General features: G+C 40.8%; 1 protein-coding gene across 1 annotated transcript; it reads right to left on the bottom strand.

Annotated features, from left to right (window-relative positions):
• Positions 1-3,321: 3,321 nt before the first annotated feature.
• arhgap20b (Rho GTPase activating protein 20b) lies at positions 3,322-19,114 on the bottom strand (the record flags this gene model as incomplete). The annotated part of the gene is made up of 15 exons (XM_080529303.1): positions 18,980-19,114; positions 16,772-16,854; positions 14,711-14,875; positions 14,079-14,228; positions 13,815-13,856; positions 13,546-13,630; positions 13,305-13,379; positions 12,050-12,116; positions 11,339-11,530; positions 10,035-10,198; positions 8,511-8,672; positions 7,327-7,436; positions 5,721-5,910; positions 5,135-5,249; positions 3,322-5,024 (listed from the first exon to the last, which is right to left on the bottom strand). Exons 1-15 carry the CDS (start codon positions 19,052-19,054, stop codon positions 3,322-3,324), a joined length of 3,378 nt encoding a protein of 1,125 aa, XP_080385429.1. The 5' UTR covers positions 19,055-19,114.
• Positions 19,115-20,401: the final 1,287 nt, after the last annotated feature.

The raw sequence follows: 20,401 nt of genomic DNA, 5'->3' as shown, positions 1-20,401 counted from the left end.
TTGTGTTCTCTTTGCCTCCAGGTGCATGTGAGGGGACATTGGCATGCTCCACTTGTCATTTAATTTTTGATAAGAGCATTTATGAGAAGATGGAACCAATGGTGGATGAAGAGCTGGATATGTTGGACTTAGCTTACGGGCTTACTAAAATGTGAGTTGAATTATATATTTTTTCATTTGCCGCACGAGGACAGTGTGCATGTGTCATGTAAAGCTGCCCCTAGCATGTCTTGATTTGTGGAAGTATTATGAATGATTGCAAAATCATGACCTTCAATCAACAAGGTAACAAACAAGTCATAAGTTATTCTTCATTAATACTGTACTGTAAAATAAAATATATAGAATTTGGTCCAATAATAAGTAGTCCAAAATGTTTATATCTCCCTTCTGACCTCTCTGAATTACTTGCCCATGTTGTTGTTGTGTGATGCCTATTATACACAGTATGTTTTCTCATGTATACATTTTTCGCTGCAACAGAAATGGACAATAAATGTTGTCCAAAGGGTCTGTTGAATAAAGCATCTGTCTGACAGCATCTCATCCTCACTGGCTGTCAGGTCCCGTCTGGGGTGTCAGGTGACTGTCCAGAAGTGGATGGATGGCATGACTATCCACGTCCCACAGGAGGTGAGAAGTGCTGTGGGATCCAAAGGCTGACAGTGACGATCCATCATGTGACCTGCCCCTCTCGCCTACAAAGTCCACCTTAGTCCACCACACATGCCCTGGCACATGCTCAGATAATGAACCAATCCTATTTACACTCCAAAAAATAAACTTCTCTTAGCGTATTTTCTTTCACAAGTTGCTTGTGATCGTCACCCTTTTAAAATGTAGCTTTTGCATCACTGTTGTATTTTCCCTAGGATTTGAAAAGCAAGTGAGTGCTGTCAGCAGGGTTCGACCAAAGTAAATGTGACAGGGTCTGGTGAAAAAGTCCTCAAGTTGGGCAAGGTCATTTTTCTGTTTTTCAAAGTAAAGTAAGCTTTCAAATGACGTGTTATACATTGAAGATATGCTTATTTGAATGATGGTACGCCTCAAACAAAATACTGGAGAATCTCACTCTGACTCAAAACACTCGCAAAACAGCTGCTAGTAGCTATCAGCTAAGAAGGAACATTGTTATGAACTTCTAACTGCATGTTTATAACATCACAACATGCTGATAGAACATCAACATGTTACAAACACATAACTACACATAATTAGCTAGATGATCACACAGTCCTTGCTTTTGAACACATCCTAAAACGTAAGTTTTTTACAAGCCATGTATCACTTACCCAGTAACCTATGGCAGACGCTACAGTAAATCCCATTCACAAAGTATTTCACCATTAGTGATCCTAAAACTGTTGTTTCTTATATTGAGTGGGCTCTTCAACACTTCAACTTTCGTAACATGCAAAAAAATGGAAAACACTTTTTTTTAAGAAGCTTTTTGGTCATTGTGTGACTTGAGAATTGCCGACATTCTGACCTCTTCACCAGACCGTGTCACAAATGGTGTGACTGTGAACAGCATGACTTTGTGACATACTGAGGGCTTTGTGACATACTACTGTGGGGTCTTTATGTCCAGCAGTAACTACTGTAGCCTACTGCTCAAACTTCACTTCTGTTGACATTTATTACACTGCAATCATGGCATCTAATGCAGTCGAGCCAGTGAATTTGAGTGCACTGCATTTAAGTATAAAATGAATTTCATACACTCCTCTCAGTGCTGACATTTACACTGTTCACAATGTTTCTAGTGTCACTGCAATTTAAGGGCAATCTGGGATTGGTACAGTACATGCATTTTCTTGAACAACATTCTTGAACAATCTTTTATTTTTTTATTTTTACAGCTTTAAAACATGGTTAAAACTGGTCAGTCCTTGCATCCATAGATTTGTCTATGAGTTTGTGACGTTAGAATTATAAGGTTCTATCTCCATTTTTGTAAAAATTTAGTTTTTTACATACGGTAATCTGAACCATTAGGTGTTTATTAATGACTGTGTGGTGTTATTTTTAAAATGTTGACATTTTTGAGTTAGTAATTCATAAAATACAAAGGTTCCATCTCACAAAACATAATGGAATGTAAAAACTTTGACGCTCAATATCTCTGAACTACCCTAAACGGAGATAGAACCTTATAATTCTAAGCTCACAAGTTGTTAGTTCCATCCCTGCTTGGTTGTTGTTTGAATCTCAGATCGCCCTTTAAACATGTATTTGACCTAATACCAAGAATAATTAAGAACTATTCAAAACCACAATACTGTTAAAAATTGCTGTCCGTATTGTAATGTTTTATCTATTTTAGTTCTCTCCCACAATGTTTACTTAAATAGTTATTGCGTAATTCCTATTTTCCCAAACCAATGAACAAGATGCAATTAAATTAATAAAATGGTTTGCGCATGGCCTGAGACTGGACTCAAAACTGTTTATTTTTGAAGCAGTGCAATCAACATAGGGAAATACAGGTGTAAAACATATTAGAAAAATTGTCCAATGTCCATGTCAGTTTTACAAACAGCGTTTGTACAATGTTTATTTCGATATGACGGTTCATACCACATTTGATTCTTGTTCTTACTGTCCTAAAGTGGACAGGAACATGCATAAAAACAGACAATGTTGTGCTGTAGTAGTTTGTATGAAAAATGTGTAATCATGTGCATTAATATGTTATATCATTTTAATAAGATGTGTAAATAAGGTGAGCTCACAAAAAAAACTTAAATACATGTGTAAAATATTTACTGTACTCAAACCCCCGTATCGTATACTGTGTTACTGTGTTTTGCCATTTCAATTTCTTAAGGACAAAATAATCCCTATAATCTTTTGGAACCATCCTGCCAAAGTCCTTCCAGTCATCATGTCTCTGTTCTCATCCTGCGAAACCTGAATGATTCTCCCACTTAGTATGAAAGTGTTCTGTTATATCCAACGGTTTGACTAAATGACTTATTATCTGGATTAGAACAGGCTTTTCCTGGAGGAGGCGTTTGAAATAGCCACTCATTCTGACCAGTTTGACATGGAACCAACCCTTTCACCATCACCACTGCTATTACAGTTTTCCTTTTATCACACAGCAATATACTGTATGCAGGAATGCATTCTTTACTCAGTCCCTTGCCTACCAATATCCCCTCAAGCAGAAAGAAATGCAATCAGTATACCAACAATACTGATTAAATCCTACCATATAATCGAATAATAATAATAATAATAATAATAATAATAATAATAATAATATAATCCTACCAAATATGAAATGACAGAGCACCCAATATTAGATTTGCACAGTCAGAGAAATGATTCCTCCCCATGTGATAGTTTTCCAGGCTTTTCTTTCGCCTCAGCCATTTTACTATGCCATTGCAGCTTACTGATGAGGAGCTCTTTCTCCATCGCTTTTGTGTTTGACTGGCAGCTCTTGCTGTCTCCAGAGCTGAAGTATTCTCTGACAGTGTTCCTGACTGTTGCTGGTAGTTTGATTCTAATGGTGTGGCTAATAGTGCTCACAGCTTTGCTATGGCTTTTGGTGGGGGTCTGAGAAGAGGGGTTGTTGCACCCAACCGAGTGCGCGGGCACCAGGTTGCTGTGGTCAATGTCAGTCTGGACAGTTGTGTTGTCCTTGATGTTGACAGCCTGTCTGGTGGATACAGACTGCAGGACCAGCGGAGTGTCCTGACCGTAGAACACAGTCTGGGGTATGTGGACCTGCACCGTTCGGCTCAGCAGTTCCACGTTGTTTCCGTCCTCTCCCCCCTGGTTAGACACTAGACAGACCCCCCCGCACCCTTCCTCTGATCCTTCGGATTGTTTTTTCACGACCACTCGGTTAGAAGCGGTGTAAAAAGTGATTTTCGTCCTCTTCACCTCTTCTTTGTTGCCTGAAGGGTTATCTGTTCTCCTCAGCTGGATGTGTGTGCTGGAGGTTTTCCGGCTCTGCTCCTTTGAGTCTGAGGTCTCCGACACTTCCTCTTTGTCGTGCCGCGGCTCCCCTCTCCAATCAGACCTCTGACCTCCGGCCAGACACGGGTCAGGGTCAGAGTGGTGATCGCGTGGCTGATTTCGGCCTCTCGTTTCGCAGTGGCTGTCAAACTCCAACAGACGTATCTCTTCCTTCTGAATACTGACCGAATGACAATGCTCTTTCCCGTGGACGTTACCGTCCTCCTCTCTCTCGTCGTACTCGTCGTACCAGTCCAGATCCTCCGGCGCCTGGGCCACCGACGACGGGAACGTCATGCTCCAGTCCTTGGGGAACCTTTTCGGGGTGTCCGGCGTGAGGGGGCGTAACCGGGCGGCCGAACCAAACAGGAAAGGCAGGGAGCTGGCGCTGTCCGCCGAGCTGTCGATGGAGAAGGCGCTGTCTATGGAGCTCAGGGAGGAGACGGAGGGCGAGGTGGCTGCAGAGGACAGGCTGGACAGACTGGACCTGTTGGACGCGGCTAGCCGTTGGGCAGGGTGCCAGAAGCGGGAGGCCACCTGGGGGGACCTCCAGAAAGCGTACCGAGACCTGCCGCCAGCCACCCGGGGGCTGCCCTCCCTATTCAGGCCCTTGGCCGGGAGTTTGCTTGTATGCTGACCGTGGTCCGCACCGCCGCACATCACGGCCGCGTCACAACTGGACTGGCGGGCCACAGGGGCGTGGAGCTGGCCGTGGGGAGGGGGAGAGCCCAGACACACGCTGGGCTCTGAGGAGCAGCGGTCCCGGGCTGAGTGAAGGCCCCTCTGGGTGCCCATGAGGGAGCAGATAGACCCGCTGGAGAGAGAAGACATCAAGTCGAGATTTCCACAGCTGTACGCGCTGTCGTCGTTCACGTTTTGCTTTTTCAAACTGTCAATGTCGTCCAGAAGGCCAAATATCTTCTCCTCCTCTTTCAAGACCAGTTTTCGCAGAGGCAAGAATAGTGATTCCCTCTCAGAAGCACTGATGGCTCCCTGCCTCTCCCAGACCCAGTCTGAGCAGTCTGAGGAGTAGAAGTGCTGGTAAGATTCTACTGGGAAATGAAAAGGTCAAAGAAAGAAGGCATGGTTACCATGAAAATGTTGAAATAGCTTACAGACAGTATAGGCCTACATATGACATATTATTCAACATAGACCTTACCCATGACATCCTCCATAGTTCCTTGTCCACTCCTTGGCTCAGCAAAAACACTCTGAACGTCTTCACCAAAAATGGCTGGGGTGTTTTCAATAAGAAGTTGGATAAGAGCTGCAACCTAGGAACATGAGACATAAAGAACACAGTTCAGGTCCAAAATGTTCAACGTTCAAGTAACAGCCAAGGAGGAGATCACTGTTAACTGTCTGCTCATGGACAACAAATCAAAGCATCATGCCTCATGAGCTTAGTTCAACTGTCTTAACCCATTGGAACCATGAGCACTAAGGGGGAATAGAATAATAACACACACGGCTTCAAAAAGATCCTCAAAATACAACGACAGCCTACACAAGCAGATACAATGACAGCCTACACAAGCAGATACACTGGCAATTGGCAATTGTGACCTAAGGTGTTCAACACAGTTAAAAAAAATTACTAAATACCATGAACTCATTCAAAACTACAGAACAGACCTGGGGTTCCAGTTGTGGATATTGAGCAAAATTGAGCCCGTCCAGATTAAAACATTTTGAGGGGTAGTACGGTACTCTTGTTGTGCGAGAGAATATCTGTGACTCTGTACCTTTTTAGTGGACAGACTCTCCTCCTCCGGCCCTGCAGACGTGGGGAGCCAGAGCATGTTGGGAGCGATACAAAGGGCCAGGTTGAAAGCATTCATCTGGTTCTCCTGCGAATGTTCCTGGATGTGGTAGAGGAGGGCGAACAGGTACCGTAGCAAGGTCACATTGTCACCTGGGAGCAGGTTCAACAGGCTGTGGATACGCACATCGAAATTAAGTACCGGGAAGGGATGGGGCTGAAAGTGGGTGACAACCAGATTGATTAAATTCAAAAGCTGTGGCTTGTTATTAAGAATGTCACCATTGTTGTATAGGGTTAGGGTTAAAAGATCAAACTAAAAACAAAAAAGAATCCCTGATACAGTATGTAGAGCTGTTGCTATCTGTAGCAGCTAAGCGGAACGTCTGGAAAAATCGAATCAAGCTTTTGAGATGAAGGGAGAGTTTGGGTAGGTAGAGTTCAGAATGAAGTGGAGGAATCAAAGGAAGAGGCTCAGGGTAATAGCCATAACAGATTTCCTATAAGAAGCCAATAATTGCACAGTTGGTTAGCTGGCAGCATATACACTCACCCAACACTTTATTTGGAACACCTGTACACCTTCTTATTCATGGAGGTGGTGTAATGGTGTGGGGAATGTTTTCTTGGGACACTTTGGGCCCGTTAATACCAATCAATCATCGCTTGAATGCCACAGCCTATTTGAGTATTGTTGCTGACCATGTGCACCCCTTCATGGCCACAATGTACCCATCTTCTAATGGCTACTTCCAGCATGATAAGGTACCATGGCACAAAGCCAAAGTTGTCTCAAACTGGTGAACATGACAATGAGTTCAGTGTTCTTCAGTGGTCATCCCAGTCACCAGATCTGAATCCAATAGAACACCTTTAGGATGTGGTAGAACGGGAGATTGAAAGTGCTCCTGAAAAATCTGCAGGAATTGCGTGATGCAATCATGTCATCATGGACCAGAATCTCAAAGAAATGTTTCCAACTTGTGGAATCAATGCCATGAAGAGGCTGTTTTGAGAGCAAAGGGAGGCCCTACCCAGTATTAATATAGTGTTCCTAATAAAGTGTTTGGTGAGTGTAATTTGTAGAAGGCAACACGTCTGACACTTTGCAGCAAAATGTAAATAGAGTAGCAATGTTCCAAAGTTAACCACATTGTAATTGTAGAAGTTGATTCACATTGCAATTGTGTATGAGGCACATAAAACAACATCTACACCATGAAACCACCAAAAGTAGAAAATGAATGAAACAAAACAGGAATTATGTAATCTTAATATGTTACGTTATCTAACCCTTATGTAAAGGGGCAGTCGTTTTTCCAGATCATGTGACCTCTGGGTCATATTTGAAGGCTAAAACCAAGGCTCTGAATTTTTCCTCATCAGTTTATGTGGGCAAGAAAAACTTGAGTCTAATTATGCAACTTTATGCGAACAGAAAAACAAAAAATGAATTTGGCACTTATTGTTATAGAAAATCTGACTTGTGATGAATACTTACTTTAGATAAATGTACTTATTGTAAACTGCTCTGGATAAGGTCGCCTGCTGACTAAAATGTAAAATGTAAGCAGAGATTAATTTCTCACCTCTTTATCATGTCAATCTTATCCTCAATAGAGTCAGTCCCCATGGCCTGCATCCACTGGTCATACAGAGTAGTACACAGCACACTTCCAGGGAGGTTGCGCAAAAAGTCCTGTTCATTCAAATACAATATTCAAATACAGCATTCACTTTCAGCCCGAAGAAATTGTGTGTTCATGCCATCTTCGAAATAGGAAACTCAGAAATGTCTGACTTGGAAACTGTATAATATTGTATAAAGGTGATACCTGAGTTTACCACCCGGAGTGTGTCAGAATCAACCAATAGGAAGGTCTAAGCAAATGTGACACGTTCTAATGCTTTGGTCCTCAATTACAGCAACCAATCAAAACGTTCAGACTTTTCTTTTGAAACACAGAACTACTTATTTATTGAATTCAATGCTCATTTTGAGAGTGCTACCCTTCAGTTGTGTATACTTCAATTCCTGCTATCCCTCAATTATGTGTATTAAGTATTAACTATAACTGCAAATAATTAGGACCAAGATAATGTATGCCATTCAGCCCTATGTACCAGCCAGGGCCTCCTTGCTTGACAGTTGACCTGTTGCAAGTATATTAAATAAGACTTAAATACAGTGCATAGGTCAGATTTAGAGTTATGGTGCTCAATCGATTTTCTGTCTCTGTCTTTTTCGACTTTAGACAACTCTAAATATCTAACTTAAAACATATCTATCAGAACTGTTCATTTGGTTTCATGATGATAACATCTTAGTGCACAACACTGCCAATGAAGTTGGCTAGCTACTGTTGTTGTAACTGTACTTTACACGTGGGTGTATGTGGGTATGCCACCAATGTGGTTGTTATTGGGACACAAGCCATGGCATGAGGAAACTTATACTTGCCAACAGGTGAAATTGCAAAAGATGGACTTTAATGAGAACCGCTGCACACTCAAACTTCTGGACTTTTCAATGCACTGCTTTATGTTACTACTACAATTTCTAGGGGCCTCTCGTTTTTTGGTTCTTATGGCAAAAAAAATAATTTGCTATACAATTAAAACGGCTGAATGGATCCTTTTGAAAAATGGCCTATATTTAGTCTGTCACTACTCGAGGAGATGTGCCAAGTGGCTTTGAGAAATACTAATAGTCAAAACAGCCTTTCAATGCGATGTCCAAGGTGAGGATGTCCAAGGTGTCCTTTCAACTTACAGTGATGACGGAGGCGGCCACAAAGACAGACTCCCCCTCCAGTTGAACACTGTTTCCAGAGTTCAGTTTCTCCTTCAGCTCACGGCAGGTTTTAGCGTTGGCCGAGCGACGGAAAATCCCTGTTGTTGTCGGGCCCTCGTGGTAGAGCAGATACAGCATGTCCTTAGCAACAAGAGATCATCAAGTTTATCCGAGTTTTAACCAAAACAAACAGAAGAGCTCATAACTCCTATTTTAGAGACTCTACACTGGCTTCCTGTTAAGTTCAGAATAGATTTCAAGATCCTTCTGCTTGTTTATAAAGCTCTCATTGGCACAGCACCAGAATATCTGAAAGACCTTTTGCTAGCATATCAGCCCAATGGGGCTCTCAGGTCTTCTGACGCTGGCTTTCTACAAAAGAAGAGATTTGGTGAGGCTGCATTCTCATTTTAAGCACCCAAATTGTGGAATGCACTGCCAGTTTACATCAGGGATGCAACCTCAGCAAATATGTTCAAGTCAAGACTAAAAACCCATCTTTTTAATGTTGCCTTTAAATGATCTTTTTTACAGCACTTTGAGCTGTAACGTTTGCAGGAAAAGCGCTATACAAATAAAACGTTATTATTATTATTATTATTATTATTATTATCAAGTGACCTAGACATACATATTTTTTATTGACATAAATATTTTTTTTGTTAAGCTTGCCATATTATCTTATCTGGACACCACTTGCATCAGATAATTGGATAGTTGATATGAATATATGAAGTGTCACTCAAACTTGACAGAATGTGATTATGGTCAGTATAACCGTAGCCTTATAACCATCACTCTGAAACTTGTTGATTATTTGCATATTAACATTAAAACAAATTAGAATTGTGTAAATCCCCTCGGTCTATTCATGTTACGTGTATGACATCAGCAGGGCGATTTGAAATGTTTACACACAAAGGGCCCTATTATGCACTTGGCCACTTATAGGCCTTGACCACGCCTCCACGTCTTAAGTTTAGATCTACCGCCTCGTCTTATTGCTTAAGACTTATGAAGTGCATAATAGGGCCCAAAGTGTGCAAATCGTGACGTTAGAATTATAAGGTTCTATCTCCATTTTTGTCAAAATTGAGTTTTTTACATAATCTGATCCATTAGGTGTTTATTAATGCCTGTGTGGTGTTATTTTTTTAAATGTTGACATTTTTGAGTTAGTAATTAATAAAATACAAAGGTTCCAAGTCCAACTCACAAAACATAATGGAATGTAACAACTTTGACGCTCAATATCTCTGAACTACCCTAAACAGAGATAGAACCTTATAATTCTAAGCTCACGAAATGACAATAGCGACCCAATGAAATTGCAGCTGTAAAAAAGCATGATACTTCAAAAAAAACCTTTACCACAACCTCTATCTTGTGGAAAAGTAAATAAAAAGCCTTCTTCAGTGTACAAACAACAAGCTCTGACGACTGATCCCGCCTTTGATTTTCATTTCCATTCAGACTGGGTCTGAGCAATCATTTCAATCTCACCATAATGGGTCTGGGTAGGATTCCATGACGACATATGGAGAACAATGAATGGCCAAAGAGCTTCTGGGAAGTGGCCGGGGAATCAGGATGTCGACCTGCATGTCCTCTTCTCAGAGCCCAGTCTATCAGAGACCTCTTTCTCTTGATGTGTCGCTGAGAGGAATCTATTGAAATACATCATGAAATAAAAGATGAATAATGGTTGATAAATGAATGATGTTGCCCTCTTGTTTATGTACATAATGTAAATGTACATTTATTCATATGAACCAGAAAAAAGAATCGAATTGCTCTTGTGCAGCACAGCGGGCCTTTGATTAGAGTCACGTATGATTCTGTAGCACAACTTTCCAGGAGTGAAACTCAGATTGAATTCCAGCCAATGATGACTGTGTGGTAGAAAACCCCAGCAGAGACTAGGATTGATCAGTCAGAGTTCCTCAAGTCATACTGAAATACTTGTTTTGATAGAGAATACAGTGTTCTTTTGGAAGAACTGCAAGAATCAATACATTTTATTTTTATTTGTATTTAATTTTTTCTGAGTGGGGCAGTCCCACTCATATTTTTCTTTTATTGTGATAGAGATAGTAGAGATTTTGACAGGAAGGACGGGTGAGAGAGAGAGAGAGAGAAGGGATGACATGCAGGATATGTCCGCGGTCGGAATCGATTTTAAAATCGACCGGTTACATGGTCAACGCTTAACCCGTTATGCCACCTAAGCGCCCCATCAATACATTTTTTAACCCCATTTGGGGGATTTTCTCAAGTTGTCCATGTTAACTCAATGTGTTGAGTAAGGCAAAACTGTATACAACCAACAATTCATGGAACTTTTCAAACGCTGTAATTAACCTAATTACAGGAAGGACATTCTGATAACGGTCATGTGCTTGCGTGACAGGAAGTGATTCTACTATCTTCATTCAAAATAAACTCAACTTCCACACAGAGGGTTAGATCATCTATCTGGAACGCATTCAACCAAATGTTCACAGCAAATGTACTTGGGTACCAACTGTGGTGTACATATATAAATGGCATGTGGTATAATCAATTAATGTCAGCTGTGCTCTCTGATTTTATTTCATTTTATTTAAGGATCATCAATTAGAAGCATGTAGAATTACAATGTACCTCTAATCTTCCTGGGTTCCTGAACATACAAAATACAGACATACAGACATAATAAATGTACAATCGACAAAGGGTAAAAAGACACTCTGTTAAGCTAAGTGTCTGTAGTAAAGACATAGAGTACAAGACTATCATTGACAAGTGAATGTGAATAACAGATTCACCTGCTCTGATATGAGCTCCTTCTGGAGCCTTCTGTCTGAGGATGAACCGGGGAACCGGAGCTTCTTTAAGGCGCTGGTCGAGGTAGAGCTTCCCATCGACAGTGGGAAGCGGGAGGTTATTGATGACCACGTTACCCTGACCTTCACCCTCCTTCAGGCAGTTCAGGATGATACTGAAGGGGTGCTCGTGACCTGTCAGACGGAGAGAAATGGGACCAGGAGAATTAAATGGATTGAAAAGAAACTTAATTCTTCCTTCCTCTAGCATTTTTGACTGCCAAATGGCCTCTGGCCTGAGCATAGATTACTTTTTCTTGCGATGACTGATGGCTAGATGATTCACTTACTTAGACAAATGTATTTGTTGTAAGTCGCTTTGGATAAAGGTGTCTGCTAAATGCCAAAAAATGTTAATGTCAAAATATACGACTAGGATTTAGTGCTGTGAAAACAAAACTAAAAACCCTGCCGACCAGACATAATAACTCATACGCCTATGACCAGAAGACACCAAGAATGAGTAGTACAGAGAGACACCAAGAATGAGTAGTACAGAGAGACAAAACTGGGTCCTATTTGGTTCCTGACTGAACCTTTCTGTTTGGTGAAGGTCTAAGCCCTTGACCGAGGCAGACACATCAGGACGTAACCCAAGTGTGCCTCCGCCCTGATTGAGTTTAGAAGCATGTTTTTACTGTCCCATTTCCTCACCAATAAGGGGATAGGGCGCTTCCTCCTTCCCTGACACAACCCAGAGACGGTAGTCGGCGGGCCTTCCCTGTGGGAGAAGACAAAAGAAACAAAGAGATATCTACAACCCCAGGCATGGCAAGAAGACAGGAAATACCATTGGGAGAGCACAACACGCTGTCAATCATGCTTCTATTACAGGATGCTTGTTCCTGTGACCATCCCCCACTGAGCTGCAGCTTTATGAGTAAACAGTGGAAGCAGAGGATTATTGGAACGGCCCATTGGCCAGAAATATATAGGTCCACATTTCAAAATGCAATCCTAAAAAGTGACGCTCTAAGTAACTACGGAAAAAGGGGAGTGTAGACAGATTTGGTAAGACAGTCATATGCTATCTTACTATTTACATGTGTTTACATATGGCTAGTGCTGTCTGGTCTTCCATTGTGAATGGTTAGGCCTGTGATGGGACTTATGGCTAAACCTCCATTCATTTATAACAGCATGGCTATTTTGTATCTATCTTTGACACTATATTAAATTGGTTCATTTGTTGACACTCTACTCTCATTATTCCCATGTGCATCAATGGGATGTGCACTATAGATAATGGTTTTAAAACAGCACAACATAATCGTGAGAAGATTATCACATAGAGGTAACATTAATGTCTACTGGGACATCGACATCATGTGTAAACTCCTCCTCATTTGAACTCATGCATATTCATAGCATATTGGAATTCTTACTGTAACACTAGGATCCGGTGGGATGACCAAATCAATATCAATCACTATTATTCATAACATACTGTATCTTTTGGAGTCAGAGAAACATACTGTAATGTTAACTTAGCATTAACATTAACATTAGCATTAACATTAGCATTAACATTAGCATTAACTTAGCATTAACATTAGCATTAACATTAGCATTAACATTGGCATTAACATTAGCATTAACTTAGCATTAACATTAGCATTAACTTAGCATTAACATTAGCATTAACATTAGCATTAACATTAGTATTAATTGGTCATGTGGCCACTAGTGTGTAGAGTCTGCTTTATGCATATGACTGGATTGTGGTGGGGAGGGGACTTGTGTGTATGAGAGCTTGGTTGTTAGGCTCGGTGTGGAGGAGCATGCTTAGTGTAGGATGTTGGAAAGAAGAGCAGTGTGAGAGGCTATAGGATATACATATGTATGGGGAATATCATGCACAGACATACACCATACTGCATAACTACAGCAGTTGGTGGTCATCACTCACAGAGAGGCCCATCTGTTGGGTGACAATCCCAATGACTTTGTCAGCATCATCCTTATTGGTCACGTTCACGGTTGCCTATATTGAAACAAAACATAAACCATGTTTAAAAAGACATAAAAAACAGATTGTATCAATCATTCAATTAGTAAATAAAACTAAAAACAAAAAATCATTTAGGGAAAATAATGAAAGGATTATTGCAGCATTAGTAGTGATAGCTGAGCAAAATACTAGTTCTTACCATTGCACTGTTTCCAATGTCCATTTGAACAACTTTCATGTTGACATTACAAGGATATTCCACTTTTTTTGATTTATCGATGTGCCTGTAACACGTACAGTACAGATGGAGCATACAGTAAGAAAATATGTACCCTATACACTGTATGAACTTTGCTGGCAACACAACTGCACATATTTCTGTTAAGCTGTGCGAGTAATGTTATTGTATATTGTGCAAGGGAATTATACCATGTATAGATGTATGGTGTATGGTATTTCATGCCTTACCACTGTAAAGCTGAAAGCCACTTCTCTTTTGCCTCTGATGAGCTTATAGGGAAGACACAAATTCTGTTTATGTACACCTCACATCTGAACATTCAAATGGATTAGGGTTAGGGTTATTACTGTATGATGTACTGTATGATATTAGCTACACTAAGAAATGTCTCGACAGGGAGGGGTGACATCATGTTGTAAAACCATCTTATGGCGGTCTAAGTCAATATGAATTCATCTGTAATGTAGAGAGGAGAGACAACAATGAAATACCCAAGAGTCACCACGTAGTTGGTGATTGGCCATCCAATGACAAAGGAGTTCTTTGAGCTCAGTTTCCTCTCTGCAACCTCCTCCATGCAGGAGGCCAGCCATACTTCACACAGCCTCACCCTCTCCTTCAGTTTGAGGCTTGAGGAAGACCTGGTTAAAAGAGGTTAAAAGGTTAAAAGAGGTTAAAAGAGAAAATACAATTACAGTACATCAAGTTATTGGCACCAATCCACAAAAATAACAATCCTCGTCGAAAATAAATGTTGTGATTTGTAAAATGTGACTCTCTGTACTTCAGGGCAAAACCAATATATGGGTTATGCTGCAATGAACGACAATATAAAACGCGACACTTTTGTTTTTGCTCCAATTTTTCACAAGTTGAAATCAAAGACCTAAGACTTTTTTTCTATGTACGAAAAAGGCCTATTTCTCTCTCAAATTGTGTTCACAAATTTGTTTAAATCTGTGTTAGTGAGAACTTCTCCTTTGCCGAGATAATCCATCCACCTGACAGGTGTGGCATATCCAGACGCTTTAAACACATTTGTGTTCAGTGTATTTCCAGTGTATCTCCGTTCTTGTGAGAGGGATCAGTCAAGCAAAGAGTGCCGCGGTGCATTTGAACTCACTTTGATTTAGCGATGATGAGTATGTCGCTGAACAGGAAGAGGTGTCTCTCCTGGGTCTGGAGGCCAGTACTGAGCTGTACGCGCTCTTCCAGGACACACTCTGAGCCGTGGGACATCAGGCTCTGGATCAGTCCTGCTCTTTGGGATGAGACCGGGACGGCATCCCTAGAGACCCAACACACCACGAAGAGAGCCTCAGAACACTGAACCCCAAATTGTTCCCAATGAGCGGGCCGGCGCCTTGCATGTTAGCTTGCCGCCATTGGTGTGTGAATGTGTGTGTGTGAATGGGTGAATGAGAGGCCATTGTAAAGCACTTTGGAATAAGGTGCTATATAAGTCAGTCCATTAAAACAGCGTATGAGTTGCTATGATATCAGTGCATGTGCAAAATTCAAGAGTCAGCTTATCCGTCAAGTCCTCTACGGGCTGGGGACAGAATGGGGAGACAGAAAGGGGAGAGTGTATGGCATATGGGGACAAAGAAGAACATTTTGGGGTGAAAAGCCCACCAGGAGTCACCACCATCTCTTCATAGTGTCTGTCCTGAAATAATGTGACAGCAGCTGGCGAAACCGGGAACAAGTTGGCAGCCGGTCAAATGTTCAGACTTTTATTCAGAAAAATGTAAATCAATTTCAACGTTATTGAAAATCAATGACACACTCGATGGTCAACTAACACAGCTTGTTTTGTGAGCCTGCTAACAACGTCAAGTAAGTAGTGTTATAGTTAACTCGGTAGTAGTTGGGATTACTCACCAAATCCATTGCATTGCAATGTTTTGGCTTGACTAGCGACTGTGTCATTTCATCAACATTTTTCAGAATAAAAGTCGAACAATTTGTTCCCGGTTTCACCAGCTGCGTCACATATGTATAAAATAATATCTTTTAGACTAAAAATAGCTACTAAATGAAAGAGTAGCTGCAGTGGAGCGCAGTGTTTCCTCTGAGATGGTGCTCTGGAAGGAAATTACATAATATATATGTGTGTATATAATATATCAGTGGATATCAAGTTGTCAAAACATTAACAGAGTAAAGGTTGCCATAGAACCGGTAAACAGTGTGCTGTAAATATACAGGTGTTTTACAATTATGATCATCTTGCATAACAGTACAGTATGTGATCTTAAAAGCTGCAAAAACTGCTATAAGAACCACCCTATTTACTCCCACTCAAAAAGCTGTCCAGGGTTTGGTACTTCCAGTCATTGATTCTAGCTCTACAGAACATTGCTGAACGTCTTGAATGTCTAATGCTTGTAAACAGGTCTTCATTTGTGCGTCACTGAGACAAAACTAAGGACATCCTGTAGAGGCAATCCAGGCATGACGAACAAAGTGTGTCATCTGTTTCTTAAACGGTTTTAAAGTATAACAGTTGAAAGGGAGACTGAGACTAAATTCTTTTAGTTATTTGCTGAGGGCTGAACTGAGATGGCAAGAGCCCCACAAGCCATATTTCACAGGAGTTGTTTATGTTACCCCTCACTATTTAGCCGCTGTTACCATGATAGAGCAGCTCTGAGGCCAAATAAAGGCAGGAATTCCTTGGAGATGGCAGCGCTACAGACCTTGGGACTGTAGTGTGCTGTGTTATGCGTCATTGAGGCTGTGAGCTTGAGCAGGGCTAGGGGGAGAGAGGAGGGTCAAACACTTAAAAAGTCTAGCCAAACTGCAGTTCAAGGGCAGAAAAAACGTCATCAGCTAAACCTAAAAGGATGAAATTGAGAAAAGAGAAGTGTCAGTTTACAGAATTGTTTCTAATTGTTGATCCTCATGTTTACCCATAGCCTGTAAGAGTACGTAATATCCATTTCTGATCTTGTGCTTTCCCAGAAAAGATGAGTCTGCCATTATCCTGTTTGGACTTCCTTTCATGCAGTGAGTACAGAGAACTGTAGAAAGCTGACAGCAATAGTACAGCAAATAATGTGTTATACCGCAGTACAATAACAGTTGATGGAAACAATTTAAATATTGATTTTCCGGTCAGATGTTCCAAAAAAACATGGGCAGATGGAAAGATGAGGAATCAGCACTTAATGTGTCTGACCTGTTGTAGCCCTTCGGTTTGCTGAAAGCCTTTGTGATAGCTGTTTGGCCCGAATGTCTTCGCTGGAGCGTTGTCTTCATTTTCTGCAAATAAACATTGATTCTCCCATTAGAAATCAGAATTTGTGAACTTTTTCATTGCTTGCAATATTAATTATATTATTATTTTGAAACTATTTTGAAGCATTGATTGTTTCAAAAGGTCTCCAACGACACCCAAAAAACATGAGGAATCCTCAGAGTGTGCTATGATAAATTGGCTATTAAGCTCATTAAAGCATTATGTCATCAAAATCTATGGGTACACTATATTGTCACCTTCTTAAAATAATGTCTACTTTTGAGGAAAATGCTAAATATCATATATTCTAGATTTGGTTCAGTTTATTCAGTTTTTTGCAAAAACGTGAAAATATGACTTACGCCATTATTTTAAGAAGGGGATGATATATCTCTGGGGTAGCGGTGGGTCTGGAACCCCCCGATCTCCGGCTTGCCAAAGGAATGCCAAAGGAGTTAACTGGCTGTACCCAGGGACGTTCCACCATACCCTTTTCCTTCCGGAGACCGTGCCTTCATGCTGGCCGTCACCCTACCCCTCCGTTCGGGAGAGCGTGCTCCCCACGCTTCACTATACCAAGTCCCTCACGTGGGCACGCCTCTCCGATGGCACCATTTCGGTCACCATCCCACCTCTCCGTCTTAGCCCATTTCAGGGCCTTGCGCTGGGGGCGAATGTGGCAAACTCCTGGGTAGAGTAACTCACCCCGAGTTAACACCTTTGGCATTGCGGTTAGCACGGCTGGTTAGGAAATGGGAGATCAGGGTTCGAGACCAACTGAGGGCGAGTGACTCTACCCTAGGGTTCGCCACAATATCATTCATTAAAAAATGACCAACTGACTGCAAGAAAAACCTAACCCTAACCCTATAGCATATAGAGACTGGTTAGTCTGTTTACATACATCGTCAGCCATTTCTTTTTCACCATCTCAGTGTCTTAAAGCACAGTTTTGCCCATAGCGGCTGAAAAAGGGCCTATGGATAGGTACATCTGTTTCCTGCTTGTGTCGGGCAGCTGTAGAGAAGAGGAAACCCACTCTATCCCGTCAGTATTATTAGCCTATGGTGACAGAGCAACGGAAGCCTGCAGGGTCAGGGCTATGGTTAGGGTTAGGGTTAGGCTCTCCAAAATAGGAACTCAAATGATCACAACATCAATCGTTGTGGTTTGATCCATCAGTCGTTTACCTCAATGCAATGCAACCAATCTGAAGTTTTTATTCGATTTTATTCTCTATTATTCTCTAACATGTATGCATTTGCCTAGTGGCCATTTGGGCTAATCCTTTTGGGGAGCATCCTTCGATCCTGAGGCACGGTCAGAACTTTACAGACTGAATTAGTGAAGACAAAGATTCCCTGCAGAGTGGCAGTCACACTCACTGGTAACTCCATTCAGTGACTCCATCTGAGCATTGACGGGTGAAACTTCCACTACTAAACTGAACAACCAAATCAACATGAGGTAATATAGTTGTTGTTGATATCAAAATATGTGCATCGCTTTGCCTCACATGTTGGTACACAGCACCACTGCTCTAGGTGCAAACAACATGGAATACAAATAGGTACCTACAGCACTGTTAGAACTGCATGAATACATACCACACAATATATCAATATTTGCTGTAATATTCAAATGAGATGCATGTATTATATATATATAATACATGAGTATATATATATATACTCATGTATTATATATATATATATATATATATATATATATATATATATAATACATGCGTCTCATTTGAATATTACAGCAACTATTGATATATTATTTGCCAAAGGAGTTATTTATTTCAAATAATGAATAGAAACATCCTACCATATATATATATAGTAGGATGTTTCTATTCATTATTTGAAATAAATAAATAATAATTTTGTAACAGCTTGTTACTTCATTGTATTCAACTCATCATACAGAGGTATCTGCAGCTAACGTGTGATTCATGTCTTTGCTGTCATCATTTGAGCAGACAGTCCAATTAAAGCAATATGTTAATTGTTTTGGGACAGAATTATGAATGCAGGTGCATGCCCACTTCTCCACACAAACACATGCATGTGCAAAATAACATGAACTGAGATCACACAGTGCCTTGACAATTTATGATAATAAATCATAATGGGTACTTACCTTTTCTTTTTCTGGAATCCTTGACTCATCGCTGTTTACTTTGGAGTGGTGGCCAACACTTTGTTGAGGGGTCATCGTGGGCTCAGCAAATTACAAACAAAATCAACATACTGTAATGTCCCGGTGCACTGCAATGCTGCTATCCTATGCCACAGAGGAAGAGGAGTTTTCCAACATTTCTCTCAGAGAGAGGTAGTGAGCAATCACAGCCATTTGATGTTACAAAAATAATGAGTTTGTGCTAAAAGCACTTTACAATGGTACTGCCAGAGGCACCCTTTTCCTGCCTACTCCCCAAATCCCATTGCTCTCTATGTTCTCTCTTTCCTACTCGCTGACTAAATAAGGATATTCCAGGCCAGTCTCCTCAAACAGTAGCCCCTGTGCAGCACACTTAAGAAAATGGTATGGACCTTCTCAGATTACAGTTCATTCCCAAGTCTTCCTCCAGGGGGCACTGAGGAGTCTTTGACAGTGACACCGACCTCCTCCTGGTACTGGACGTTTGTGCAATTTCAAATGCCAGCAATGTAACTAGTACATAGTACATAGCTGTAGTTTATACACTAAACAATGTTAAAGGAACATTTCACGGTCTGTCACCATGACTCAACAAGTTATTAGTGGTTTTAGTTGTCTAAATAGCCAGAAAATATAACATTATTTAAACGAATAGGCCTAAGTGAAAAAAATTGCTGATTATTGGACCAGGATAGTAATCTATCTGAATGATTAAGTCCTAAGTGTTCGGCAAGGCCGAATCCTGATTCCCTTTTCTACCCCTTCGGCTCGTTTTGGAGTGCCACTCGCTTTGGAGCCAAGGCCTCTGTTCAGAGCCACAAGCCGTAGTGGTTCCCCTATGAAATGGGACAACCCTTCGACAAGATGCACGTTAGTAAACACAAGTAATAGATTTATGTGCTAGCATGGTGCGTATTGATGGGTGTCAAACTCAATTTCATCCCGGCCCACATCAGCATTATGGTTGCCCTCAAAGGGACGGTTGTAACTGTAAGACTATATAAATGTATCTACTCTATAATATTACATAATTGCCTCTGCATTCGATTATTATTGGTTTTAGTAATAACTTAATTAATAATTAACTCTGAAAGCAGAAGTCTAGGAAAAATAATGGCAAGCAGACATTCAAGTGTACAACTATTGTGCAATTTACACATGCGTGTGCGTCGATATATATGCATGTACGTAGACACAAAAATACTGTATGTGAGCACACACACACTCACATTTATCTGTGTTATTATAACTTAAACTTAAATCCCATGAATTTATGAGATTAAGAAACCCTCCTTATTACTCATGCATCAAAGATCAACATTTTCAAGTGAATAATAACGTTTTTTGTTTTGTTTTGTTTTTTTACCATCACACAAACATTAACTTTGTTTAACCTTGTGG

This window comes from Nansenia antarctica, assembly GCF_963989245.1.
Source record: "Nansenia antarctica genome assembly, chromosome: 4".
Classification (NCBI taxonomy): Eukaryota; Metazoa; Chordata; class Actinopteri; order Argentiniformes; family Microstomatidae; genus Nansenia; species Nansenia antarctica.
Note: the sequence above shows the minus strand (reverse complement) of the source record. Positions and strands in the feature narration are given on the sequence as shown.